Genomic DNA, 14,372 nt, shown 5'->3' with positions numbered 1-14,372 from the left:
CTTTTTCACATGCATGACTTTTACGCCATGAGAGCTATTCTCAAAAGTATTAGTTTCAGAATAAAAATATTTGGTGTGTGGATGCATTCTTACATGGTCAACCCTCATGAAAAAAGTTGGCGCAATTGCATAAAATATCATGACTTGAGGCCGTACTATAAATTCATCAGCGATTCGAACTTTTTCACATGCATGACTTTTACGCCATGAGAGCTATTCTCAAAAGTATTAGTTTCAGAATACAAATATTTGGTGTGTGGATGCATTCTTACATGCTCGACCCTCATGATCAAAGTTGGCGCAATTGCATAAAAAATCATGACTTGAGGCCGCACTATAAATTCATCAGCGATTCGAACTTTTTCACATGCATGACTTTTACGCCATGAGAGCTATTCTCAAAAGTATTAGTTTCAGAATACAAATATTTGGTGTGTGGATGCATTCTTACATGGTCGACCTTCATGAAAAAAGTTGGCGCAATTGCATAAAAAATCATGACTTGAGGCCGCACTATAAATTCATCAGCGATTCGAACTTTTTCACATGCATGACTTTTACGCCATGAGAGCTATTCTCAAAAGTATTAGTTTCAGAATACAAATATTTGGTGTGTGGATGCATTCTTACATGGTCGACCCTCATGAAAAAAGTTGGCGCAATTGCATAAAAAATCATGACTTGAGGTCGCACTATAAATACATCAGCGATTCGAACTTTTTCACATGCATGACTTTTACGCCATGAGAGCTATTCTCAAAAGTATTAGTTTCAGAATGGAAATATTTGGTGTGTTCATGCATTCTTACATGGTCGACCCTCGTGAAAAAAGTTGGAGCAATTGCATAAAAAATCATGACTTGAGGCCGCACTATAAATTCATCAGCGATTCGAACTTTTTCACATGCATGACTTTTACGCCATGAGAGCTATTCTCAAAAGTATTAGTTTCAGAATGGAAATATTTGGTGTGTGGATGCATTCTTACATGGTCGACCCTCTTATGAAAAAAGTTGGCGCAATTGCATAAAAAATCATGACTTGAGGCCGCACTATAAATTCATCAGCGATTCGAACTTTTTCACATGCATGACTTTTACGCCATGAGAGCTATTCTCAAAAGTATTAGTTTCAGAATACAAATATTTGGTGTGTGGATGCATTCTTACATGGTCGACCCTCGTGAAAAAAGTTGGCGCAATTGCATCAAAAATCATGACTTGAGGCCGCACTATAAATTCATCAGCGATTCGAACTTTTTCACATGCATGACTTTTACGCCATGAGAGCTATTCTCAAAAGTATTAGTTTCAGAATACAAATATTTGGTGTGTTGATGCATTCTTACATGCTCGACCCTCATGAAAAAAGTTGGCGCAATTGCATAAAAAATCATGACTTGAGGCCGTACTATAAATTCATCAGCGATTCGAACTTTTTCACATGCATGACTTTTACGCCATGAGAGCTATTCTCAAAAGTATTAGTTTCAGAATGGAAATATTTGGTGTGTGGATGCATTCTTACATGCTCGACCCTCATGAAAAAAGTTGGCGCAATTGCATAAAAAATCATGACTTGAGGCCGCACTATAAATTCATCAGCGATTCGAACTTTTTCACATGCATGACTTTTACGCCATGAGAGCTATTCTCAAAAGTATCAGTTTCAGAATGGAAATATTTGGTGTGTGGATGCATTCTTACATGCTCGACCCTCATGAAAAAAGTTGGCGCAATTGCATAAAAAATCATGACTTGAGGCCGCACTATAAATTCATCAGCGATTCGAACTTTTTCACATGCATGACTTTTACGCCATGAGAGCTATTCTCAAGAGTATTAGTTTTAGAATACAAATATTTGGTATGTGGATGCATTCTTACATGGTCGACCCTCATAAAAAAAATTGGCGCAATTGCATAAAAAATCATGACTTGAGGCCGCACTATAAATACATCAGCGATTCGAACTTTTTCACATGCATGACTTTTACGCCATGAGAGCTATTCTCAAAAGTATTAGTTTCAGAATAAAAATATTTGGTGTGTTGATGCATTCTTACATGGTCGACCCTCATGAAAAAAGTTGGCGCAATTGCATAAAATATCATGACTTGAGGCCGCACTATAAATTCATCAGCGATACGAACTTTTTCACATGCATGACTTTTACGCCATGAGAGCTATTCTCAAAAGTATTAGTTTCAGAATACAAATATTTGGTGTGTGGATGCATTCTTACATGCTCGACCCTCATGAAAAAAGTTGGCGCAATTGCATAAAAAATCATGACTTGAGGCCGCACTATAAATTCATCAGCGATTCGAACTTTTTCACATGCATGACTTTTACGCCATGAGAGCTATTCTCAAAAGTATTAGTTTCAGAATACAAATATTTGGTGTGTTGATGCATTCTTACATGCTCGACCCTCATGAAAAAAGTTGGCGCAATTGCATAAAAAATCATGACTTGAGGCCGTACTATAAATTCATCAGCGATTCGAACTTTTTCACATGCATGACTTTTACGCCATGAGAGCTATTCTCAAAAGTATTAGTTTCAGAATACAAATATTTGGTGTGTGGATGCATTCTTACATGGTCGACCCTCATGAAAAAAGTTGGCGCAATTGCATAAAAAATCATGACTTGAGGCCGCACTATAAATACATCAGCGATTCGAACTTTTTCACATGCATGACTTTTACGCCATGAGAGCTATTCTCAAAAGTATTAGTTTCAGAATACAAATATTTGGTGTGTGGATGCATTCTTACATGGTCGACCCTCGTGAAAAAAGTTGGCGCAATTGCATAAAAAATCATGACTTGAGGCCGCACTATAAATTCATCAGCGATTCGAACTTTTTCACATGCATGACTTTTACGCCATGAGAGCTATTCTCAAAAGTATTAGTTTCAGAATACAAATATTTGGTGTGTTGATGCATTCTTACATGCTCGACCCTCATGAAAAAAGTTGGCGCAATTGCATAAAAAATCATGACTTGAGGCCGTACTATAAATTCATCAGCGATTCGAACTTTTTCTCATGCATGACTTTTACGCCATGAGAGCTATTCTCAAAAGTATTAGTTTCAGAATACAAATATTTGGTGTGTGGATGCATTCTTACATGCTCGACCCTCATGAAAAAAGTTGGCGCAATTGCATAAAAAATCATGACTTGAGGCCGCACTATAAATACATCAGCGATTCGAACTTTTTCACATGCATGACTTTTACGCCATGAGAGCTATTCTCAAAAGTATTAATTTCAGAATAAAAATATTTGGTGTGTGGATGCATTCTTACATGGTCGACCCTCATGGAAAAAGTTGGCGCAATTGCATAAAAAATCATGACTTGAGGCCGCACTATAAATTCATCAGCGATTCGAACTTTTTCACATGCATGACTTTTACGCCATGAGAGCTATTCTCAAAAGTATTAGTTTCAGAATACAAATATTTGGTGTGTTGATGCATTCTTACATGCTCGACCCTCATGAAAAAAGTTGGCGCAATTGCATAAAAAATCATGACTTGAGGCCGCACTATAAATTCATCAGCGATTCGAACTTTTTCACATGCATGACTTTTACGCCATGAGAGCTATTCTCAAAAGTATTAGTTTCAGAATACAAATATTTGGTGTGTGGATGCATTCTTACATGGTCGACCCTCATGAAAAAAGTTGGCGCAATTGCATCAAAAATCATGACTTGAGGCCGCACTATAAATACATCAGCGATTCGAACTTTTTCACATGCATGACTTTTACGCCATGAGAGCTATTCTCAAAAGTATTAGTTTCAGAATAAAAATATTTGGTGTGTGGATGCATTCTTACATGGTCGACCCTCATGGAAAAAGTTGGCGCAATTGCATCAAAAATCAGGAATTGAGGCCGCACTATAAATTCATCAGCGATTCGAACTTTTTCACATGCATGACTTTTACGCCATGAGAGCTATTCTCAAAAGTATTAGTTTCAGAATACAAATATTTGGTGTGTTGATGCATTCTTACATGCTCGACCCTCATGAAAAAAGTTGGCGCAATTGCATAAAAAATCATGACTTGAGGCCGCACTATAAATTCATCAGCGATTCGAACTTTTTCACATGCATGACTTTTACGCCATGAGAGCTATTCTCAAAAGTATTAGTTTCAGAATACAAATATTTGGTGTGTGGATGCATTCTTACATGGTCGACCCTCATGAAAAAAGTTGGCGCAATTGCATCAAAAATCATGACTTGAGGCCGCACTATAAATACATCAGCGATTCGAACTTTTTCACATGCATGACTTTTACGCCATGAGAGCTATTCTCAAAAGTATTAGTTTCAGAATAAAAATACTTGGTGTGTGGATGCATTCTTACATGGTCGACCCTCATGGAAAAAGTTGGCGCAATTGCATCAAAAATCAGGAATTGAGGCCGCACTATAAATTCATCAGCGATTCGAACTTTTTCACATGCATGACTTTTACGCCATGAGAGCTATTCTCAAAAGTATTAGTTTCAGAATGGAAATATTTGATGTGTTGATGCATTCTTACATGGTCGGCCCTCATGAAAAAAGTTGGCGCAATTGCATAAAAAATCATGACTTGAGGCCGCACTATAAATTCATCAGCGATTCGAACTTTTTCACATGCATGACTTTTACGCCATGAGAGCTATTCTCAAAAGTATTAGTTTCAGAATACAAATATTTGGTATGTGGATGCATTCTTACATGGTCGACCCTCATAAAAAAAATTGGCGCAATTGCATAAAAAATCATGACTTGAGGCCGCACTATAAATACATCAGCGATTCGAACTTTTTCACATGCATGAATTTTACGCCATGAGAGCTATTCTCAAAAGTATTGGTTTCAGAATGGAAATATTTGGTGTGTTGATGCATTCTTACATGGTCGACCCTCATGAAAAAAGTTGGCGCAATAGCATAAAAAATCATGACTTGAGGCCGCACTATAAATTCATCAGCGATTCGAACTTTTTCACATGCATGACTTTTACGCCATGAGAGGTATTCTCAAAAGGATTAGTTTCAGAATACAGATATTTGGTGTGTGGATGCATTCTTACATGCTCGACCCTCATGAAAAAATTGGCGCAATTGCATAAAAAATCATGACTTGAGGCCGCACTATAAATTCATCAGCGATTCAAACTTTTTCTCATGCATGACTTTTACGCCATGAGAGCTATTCTCAAAAGTATTAGTTTCAGAATACAAATATTTGGTGTGTGGATGCATTCTTACATGCTCGACCCTCATAAAAAAAGTTGGCGCAATTGCATAAAAAATCATGACTTGAAGCCGCACTATAAATTCATCAGCGATTCGAACTTTTTCACATGCATGACTTTTACGCCATGAGAGCTATTCTCAAGAGTATTAGTTTTAGAATACAAATATTTGGTATGTGGATGCATTCTTACATGCTCGACCCTCATGAAAAAAGTTGGCGCAATTGCATCAAAAATCATGACTTGAGGCCGCACTATAAATACATCAGCGATTCGAACTTTTTCACATGCATGACTTTTACGCCATGAGAGCTATTCTCAAAAGTATCAGTTTCAGAATGGAAATATTTGGTGTGTGGATGCATTCTTACATGGTTGATCCTCATGAAAAAAGTTGGCGCAATTGCATAAAAAATCATGACTTGAGGCCGCACTATAAATTCACCAGCGATTCGAACTTTTTCACATGCATGACTTTTACGCCATGAGAGCTATTCTCAAAAGTATTAGTTTCAGAATACAAATATTTGGTGTGTGGATGCATTCTTACATGCTCGACCCTCATGAAAAAAGTTGGCGCAATTGCATCAAAAATCATGACTTGAGGCCGCACTATAAATTCATCAGCAATTCGAACTTTTTCACATGCATGACTTTTACGCCATGAGAGCTATTCTCAAAAGTATTAGTTTCAGAATACAAATATTTGGTGTGTGGATGCATTCTTACATGCTCGACCCTCATGATCAAAGTTGGCACAATTGCATAAAAAATCATGACTTGAGGCCGCACTATAAATTCATCAGCGATTCGAACTTTTTCACATGCATGACTTTTACGCCATGAGAGCTATTCTCAAAAGTATTAGTTTCAGAATACAAATATTTGGTATGTGGATGCATTCTTACATGGTCGACCCTCATAAAAAAAATTGGCGCAATTGCATCAAAAATCATGACTTGAGGCCGCACTATAAATACATCAGCGATTCGAACTTTTTCACATGCATGAATTTTACGCCATGAGAGCTATTCTCAAAAGTATTGGTTTCAGAATGGAAATATTTGGTGTGTTGATGCATTCTTACATGGTCGACCCTCATGAAAAAAGTTGGCGCAATAGCATAAAAAATCATGACTTGAGGCCGCACTATAAATTCATCAGCGATTCGAACTTTTTCACATGCATGACTTTTACGCCATGAGAGGTATTCTCAAAAGGATTAGTTTCAGAATACAGATATTTGGTGTGTGGATGCATTCTTACATGCTCGACCCTCATGAAAAAATTGGCGCAATTGCATAAAAAATCATGACTTGAGGCCGCACTATAAATTCATCAGCGATTCAAACTTTTTCTCATGCATGACTTTTACGCCATGAGAGCTATTCTCAAAAGTATTAGTTTCAGAATACAAATATTTGGTGTGTGGATGCATTCTTACATGCTCGACCCTCATAAAAAAAGTTGGCGCAATTGCATAAAAAATCATGACTTGAAGCCGCACTATAAATTCATCAGCGATTCGAACTTTTTCACATGCATGACTTTTACGCCATGAGAGCTATTCTCAAGAGTATTAGTTTTAGAATACAAATATTTGGTAAGTGGATGCATTCTTACATGCTCGACCCTCATGAAAAAAGTTGGCGCAATTGCATAAAAAATCATGACTTGAGGCCGCACTATAAATACATCAGCGATTCGAACTTTTTCACATGCATGACTTTTACGCCATGAGAGCTATTCTCAAAAGTATCAGTTTCAGAATGGAAATATTTGGTGTGTGGATGCATTCTTACATGGTTGATCCTCATGAAAAAAGTTGGCGCAATTGCATAAAAAATCATGACTTGAGGCCGCACTATAAATTCATCAGCGATTCGAACTTTTTCACATGCATGACTTTTACGCCATGAGAGCTATTCTCAAAAGTATTAGTTTCAGAATACAAATATTTGGTGTGTGGATGCATTCTTACATGCTCGACCCTCATGAAAAAAGTTGGCGCAATTGCATCAAAAATCATGACTTGAGGCCGCACTATAAATTCATCAGCAATTCGAACTTTTTCACATGCATGACTTTTACGCCATGAGAGCTATTCTCAAAAGTATTAGTTTCAGAATACAAATATTTGGTGTGTGGATGCATTCTTACATGCTCGACCCTCATGATCAAAGTTGGCACAATTGCATAAAAAATCATGACTTGAGGCCGCACTATAAATTCATCAGCGATTCGAACTTTTTCACATGCATGACTTTTACGCCATGAGAGCTATTCTCAAAAGTATCAGTTTCAGAATGGAAATATTTGGTGTGTGGATGCATTCTTACATGGTCGACCCTCATGAAAAAAGTTGGCGCAATTGCATAAAAAATCATGACTTGAGGCCGCACTATAAATTCATCAGCGATTCGAACTTTTTCACATGCATGACTTTTACGCCATGAGAGCTATTCTCAAGAGTATTAGTTTTAGAATACAAATATTTGGTATGTGGATACATTCTTACATGGTCGACCCTCATGAAAAAAGTTGGCGCAATTGTATAAAAAATCATGACTTGAGGCCGCACTATAAATCAACCAGCTATTCGAACTTTTTCACATGCATGACTTTTACGCCATGAGAGCTATTCTCAAAAGTATTAGTTTCAGAATACAAATATTTGGTGTGTGGATGCATTCTTATATGGTCGACCCTCATGAAAAAAGTTGGCGCAATTGCATCAAAAATCATGACTTGAGGCCGCACTATAAATTCATCAGCAATTCGAACTTTTTCACATGCATGACTTTTACGCCATGAGAGCTATTCTCAAAAGTATTAGTTTCAGAATACAAATATTTGGTGTGTGGATGCATTCTTACATGCTCGACCCTCATGATCAAAGTTGGCGCAATTGCATCAAAAATCATGACTTGAGGCCGCACTATAAATTCACCAGCGATTCGAACTTTTTCACATGCATGACTTTTACGCCATGAGAGCTATTCTCAAAAGTATCAGTTTCAGAATGGAAATATTTGGTGTGTGGATGCATTCTTACATGGTCGACCCTCATGAAAAAAGTTGGCGCAATTGCATAAAAAATCATGACTTGAGGCCGCACTATAAATTCACCAGCGATTCGAACTTTTTCACATGCATGACTTTTACGCCATGAGAGCTATTCTCAAAAGTATTAGTTTCAGAATACAAATATTTGGTGTGTGGATGCATTCTTACATGGTCGACCCTCATGAAAAAAGTTGGCGCAATTGCATAAAAAATCATGACTTGAGGCCGCACTATAAATTCATCAGCGATTCGAACTTTTTCACATGCATGACTTTTACGCCATGAGAGCTATTCTCAAAAGTATTAGTTTCAGAATACAAATATTTGGTGTGTGGATGCATTCTTACATGCTCGACCCTCATGAAAAAAGTTGGCGCAATTGCATAAAAAATCATGACTTGAGGTCGCACTATAAATACATCAGCGATTCGAACTTTTTCACATGCATGACTTTTACGCCATGAGAGCTATTCTCAAAAGTATTAGTTTCAGAATGGAAATATTTGGTGTGTTGATGCATTCTTACATGGTCGACCCTCATGAAAAAAGTTGGCGCAATTGCATAAAAAATCATGACTTGAGGCCGCACTATAAATTCATCAGCGATTCGAACTTTTTCACATGCATGACTTTTACGCCATGAGAGCTATTCTCAAAAGTATTAGTTTCAGAATGGAAATATTTGGTGTGTGGATGCATTCTTACATGGTCGACCCTCATGAAAAAAGTTGGCGCAATTGCATAAAAAATCATGACTTGAGGCCGCACTATAAATTCATCAGCGATTCGAACTTTTTCACATGCATGACTTTTACGCCATGAGAGCTATTCTCAAAAGTATTAGTTTCAGAATGGAAATATTTGGTGTGTGGATGCATTCTTACATGGTCGACCCTCATGAAAAAAGTTGGCGCAATTGCATCAAAAATCATGACTTGAGGCCGCACTATAAATTCATCAGCGATTCGAACTTTTTCACATGCATGACTTTTACGCCATGAGAGCTATTCTCAAAAGTATCAGTTTCAGAATGGAAATTGTAACGGGTTGGGGGTGGGGAAAACGTGGTTGTCAGGATGTTTTCAGTCCCATCCCAACCGTCAGTTTCCAAAGAGATATTGTTAAAACGGATGTAATAGAAAACTAGAACAAATAATAAAAGTCAATTGAAATCTTTACTTGTTGTTGTTGTTATTAATAATGATAGTTACAATTTCAATTTGTACATAAACTAACTGCAAGGCGTACTCTAGTTTTAACGCTTGTCAGTTTTGACAGTTAGATCCTAGATAATTAATTTCTACAAATTCTATTTAATCGACTCGAAAAAGAATAATTACTATGCGCAAAGGCAGAGCCAATAATGCTGCACGGTAATTGTTATTAAAAAAACTGTAAACTAGTCTATGGAATCATTATAAAATTTATAAAAACTCGCTGGCCAAAAACTACAACTTACGTTGAGTCTGTTATTTCTGCAACTGATTTGGAACGAGATTATATTCGTTGTGACGTCACTTCCGGAAATACATGTAGCAGAAGACGCCAAAAGTTAGAGGGAGAAGAATGCGATTAAACACCAAATATACGACGTGACATTAACTAGGATGGATGTAATCTACTCAATAACATGTCCAGGAAGGTGTTTACGTAAGTATTTTGGAATAAATATATTTACTTTAGTGTATTTAGAGCATGAAACAATTTCGGAATGAACTACCCAACTTTTGATGACGTAAGCACCAGTAGATCGCGGGACTATTTGAGCCGATCACTGGAGCTGACTATAACTGTTAAATATTACTATGAAACATTTAATTGATCTTATACGTACAATATACATAGCTTTTACACACAAGACGTGTATGTAATAATAAATTATCATATATTTAATAACTATTAAAACTTCAAACGATCGCGGGAACGTGGTCGAAAACCGAAGGTCTTGATCGTTTTCGACCGAGCCTGACTATTACAATAGCCCCTTTTTTAAAAGAAGACTCGTCCCGAGTTAACATTTTTACATAAACATGGTATTATACATTGCATTTCAAGTAGCAAAAATTCTCATCCTGTTAATATTTATATCACTATAAATATTCATGTTTTTTCCTTGCAGTTAGCCCTTACAACGGCAGTTAAAGAAAGTGGTTTGTTGTGCAAGAATAACAATAATTCAACTTATTACATGTTATGTTACATCATTTACATTCAATTATAACTTCTTACCTTGTTGATTATCAATGGACACTGTTATAATACTTACATGTATCCCAAGAAATGGAAATCCAAGAATTAATATCCTTAGATATGAAAACACATTCTTATTATTATAATAAGGTAATTCTTCACCAGGAAATATGTCAGTGAAGCACAATTATCAGTCTGTGAAACACACAATCTTTGGTTCTTGAAAACACAGTTCAGTTTCTTCACACACAGTTCTTGAATAGAATGTTCTGTCCTTTTCCAGGATATGGGTCTGGCTGTTTTCCACATGAATCAATGAACACAAGAATACATCTCAAAGAAATCAAGAGAGAAAAGATAAGATGATCAATGAAAGAAAAAAAATAAGAGCCTTCATAAAAAGAAATTGCAAGAAAAATTAGAAGGAAATTTCCTCTCAAAGACAGATTATTATGCCGGCTGACTGCCACTGCCATGTGCCATACCTCGGATGAAGGCGTCAGCAGCGCGACGCTGGTCAAGCTGCTGCTGAAATCGCCTACCCTCGGCAGACTGTAGCACGGCCATTGCCTCCCAGCCCTTGGCGATAAATTCATCAAGCTGGGGCCTGTTTGTGGGAATATCCAGGCAGGTAGGCCAGTGTGCCCCATGGCGAGCGGCAAGAGCCTGCTGCATCACAATATTGCGCTCTCTTAGAGCTGCAATTTCCATCTGCAAATCGGACACAGATGGCATATTTGGGAGTGAACATTTGAGAGGAACTGAATCAATTTCTTTCTTAAGTTCTGTGACAGTCTGTGACGTTTGGACAGACAGGGCAGAGCAAGAGGAAGATGCTTTTGCTGATTTCCCCTTCTTACCCGCCCTCTTGCCCCGGGGACGCCATGTCTGCCAGGACAAACAGTAAACCCCAGGGTCAACGAAATTTTCATTTCTTTCCACTCCAACAGTCACATCTGCGCAAAGCTTATCAACCTGAGAGGTAATAACATTTGAATTTAAATGCTTGTGCGCAATATGGTATTTTAAAGTTTTTAGTGAAGCGCGACAGTCATGACACTTCTTTACAGGGCAAGCAAATGATTTATGCACCCTGTGATGCGTTCGCGCCCAATGTTCTTCAAAGTCACGTCGCGATGCAAATGTCTTAGTGTCAAGACAGGCAGGGCAGTCCATATTTGGTATGAATTTAATAAATTTCATTCCTGGCGCCCCCTCCATCACCTCTAGATGTACCGATCCCCATTGCTTGATCTCCTCTTCATCAACATCCAGGGTGAGAATGTCAGCCATCCTTCTGACTGCAAATAAGGAGTAAGTAACGCCTGCATGAGATATGTTGTAACTTCAACAGTGCTTATCACTTCTCTTTATTCTAGATTCATCCTAGGAATCATGATCCATCATCAGCTTCCTTAGTGAGAACTAGAGTGAATCCCATACCAATCAACCATATCCAGTAAATAGTTTAGAAAGCTTACATCAAGCCCAAATTTTAAATCTCTACCACTTAAAAGATGTGTTGTTTAACATTCAACTTTCGTGCCAGTACATTCCCTAGATCACATTTTGATCTGTTGCATCCACAATGCAACCGCAATATTCATATCTTCATGAAACTAAAGTATAAAGGGGTCTGACAATATGTAGGAAAACAAGTGAAATATAATTGTTTTTAAATTCATTTGGAATAACAGTACACTAACAGTATGTGAGAATTACTGAGAAGTCCACCATGTTGGAGGATCATCTCCCTCATAGGGCAGAAGTCTGTCAACATGGACAACCCGAGGTGAGTTATTTGAACCATCCTGTATACGGTAAGTCACATCATCAATCTGTTTGATGACCACCCATCCCTTCTTCCAGCGAGTAATGAACTTCCTGCTGGACGGGAGGTTCTTCCCAGGATTATATAACCACACCGGTTGTCCAACCTTGAGTCGAAACTCTTTAGTTCCCACATCGTACCTTTTCTTCCGGATTTCGGAAGAATGTTTAAGGCTACGGCGGGCAGACACAAAGGCATATTCAAACCTCTCCCTGAGTTTCTCAACATACTCGTCATGTTTCTGAGCATTCTCATTTGGGTTTCCAGTAATAAGTTGGATTGGTAACCGGACTTCCCTACCCAAGGTAAGTTCATTTGGCGTAAAACCAGTAGACTCATGTCTAGAAGATCTGTAAGCTGCCATGACATAGGGAAGGTGCTTGTCCCATGATTTTGGTTTCCCATCTGCATATATGCAGAGCATGGCACCCAAGGTACGGTTAAAACGCTCAACCTGGCCATTGGCTTGCGGTCGAAGAGCTGTTGTCCTTGTTTTCACAATGCCAAGCAACTTACAGAATTCTTGGAAGAGAGTAGCCTCATATTGTCTGCCCTGGTCACTGTGTATTAGTGCAGGTGTACCAAAGCGACAAACCCACTCTTCCACTATTTTCTTGGCTACTGTTTTAGCCTCAATGTTTGGAATGGCGTAGGCCTCAGTCCACTTTGTAAAGACATCTGTAACCACCAAAATGAATTTGTTACCAGACTGTGTACGATCGAGCGGCCCCATAATGTCAGTAGTAAGTCGCTCCATAGGTGAGCCAGTTACATACTGCTTCATAGGCGCTCTCTGCTTCGAGGGTCTTTTCCGAGCAGCACACTTGTCACATTTGGTACAATGTTGTCTAATGTCTCTTTTCATGTCAATCCAATAATAAGACTGTTGGATTTTTTGGAGAGTTTTCTGCACCCCCAGGTGACCTCCTAAAGGAGAATCATGATTATGGGTGAGGATCAGGCGACGTTTACAAGTTGGCATGACAATCTGCCAGTGCCACCGTCTGCCATCTTTGTTCTCCCACCTTCTATGGAGTACCCCTTGTCTAATAGACAACCGATCATATTGTCCCCACAGAGCCTTACAAGCACTCGAGGTGGCAGACACCTCTTTCCACTGTGGTCTGACATTATTAGCTCTGGCCTCGTAGATGAGTGCAATATCATCATCAGCCAACTGAAGATTTTTCAGTTCAACTGGAGACAATTGTTCATAATGAACGGCAGTTTGGGTCATACTCCCAGTCTTTGCCGACTTGGACCTAGTCACTACACCACAAATGCTTGGAGATGAATCCGGGCCAGCGCATTGTTTGCTGCAAGGTCCATCTTCTCGTTTGCATTGAGGACATGGTGCACAAGGTCGGCGACTTAGGGCGTCTGCATTCCAGTGAATGCGCCCAGGTCTATGAACTTCATTTAAGTCATAATTGCTCAGTTCTTGTAACCACCTGGCCATCTGATTTACAGGTTTCTTAATCCGCTTGGCCCAAACCACAGCAGAATTATCGGTTCTTATAATGACAGGCCGTCCAAATACATAGGGATGCCAGTACCGGCAAGCAGTCACTACCGCAAGAAGTTCACGTCGAGTAACACAGTAGTTCCTCTCTGCTGCGGAGAGAGTCTTACTGAGGTATCCCAGAACTACTTCCCGACCTTCTTGCATTTGTGCCAAAACTGCGCCTAGTCCTTCACCTGAAGCATCAGTGTCAATGATAATTTGGCCTTCTGTTTGAGGAAAACCAAGAATCGGAGCGGAAGTAAGAGCGACCTTTAAGCTCATAAAAGCTTCGTCTGCTTCGCTACTCCACTGGAACTCTACTAATTCACTAGTCAGTCTGGTTAATGGTTTTGCAATCTTTGAAAAGTTTTCAACAAATCGCCTGTAGTAATTTGCTAACCCTAAAAACCTCAAAACATCTTTGCGACATTTTGGTGTAGGCCATTCTTTAACAGCTTCTATTTTTTCAGGTTGTGTGTGGACACCATCTGCTGAAATCACATGCCCTA

General features: G+C 38.7%; 1 protein-coding gene across 1 annotated transcript; it reads right to left on the bottom strand.

The window, feature by feature from the left end:
• Positions 1-10,978: 10,978 nt before the first annotated feature.
• Positions 10,979-11,821, bottom strand: LOC139463340 (uncharacterized). The gene has a single exon (XM_071244589.1). It carries the CDS (start codon positions 11,819-11,821, stop codon positions 10,979-10,981), a length of 843 nt encoding a protein of 280 aa, XP_071100690.1.
• Positions 11,822-14,372: the final 2,551 nt, after the last annotated feature.

Source organism: Haliotis cracherodii, unplaced genomic scaffold (assembly GCF_022045235.1).
Source record: "Haliotis cracherodii isolate W230 unplaced genomic scaffold, xgHalCrac1.p SCAF_16, whole genome shotgun sequence".
NCBI classification, from domain to species: domain Eukaryota; kingdom Metazoa; phylum Mollusca; class Gastropoda; order Lepetellida; family Haliotidae; genus Haliotis; species Haliotis cracherodii.
Note: the sequence above shows the minus strand (reverse complement) of the source record. Positions and strands in the feature narration are given on the sequence as shown.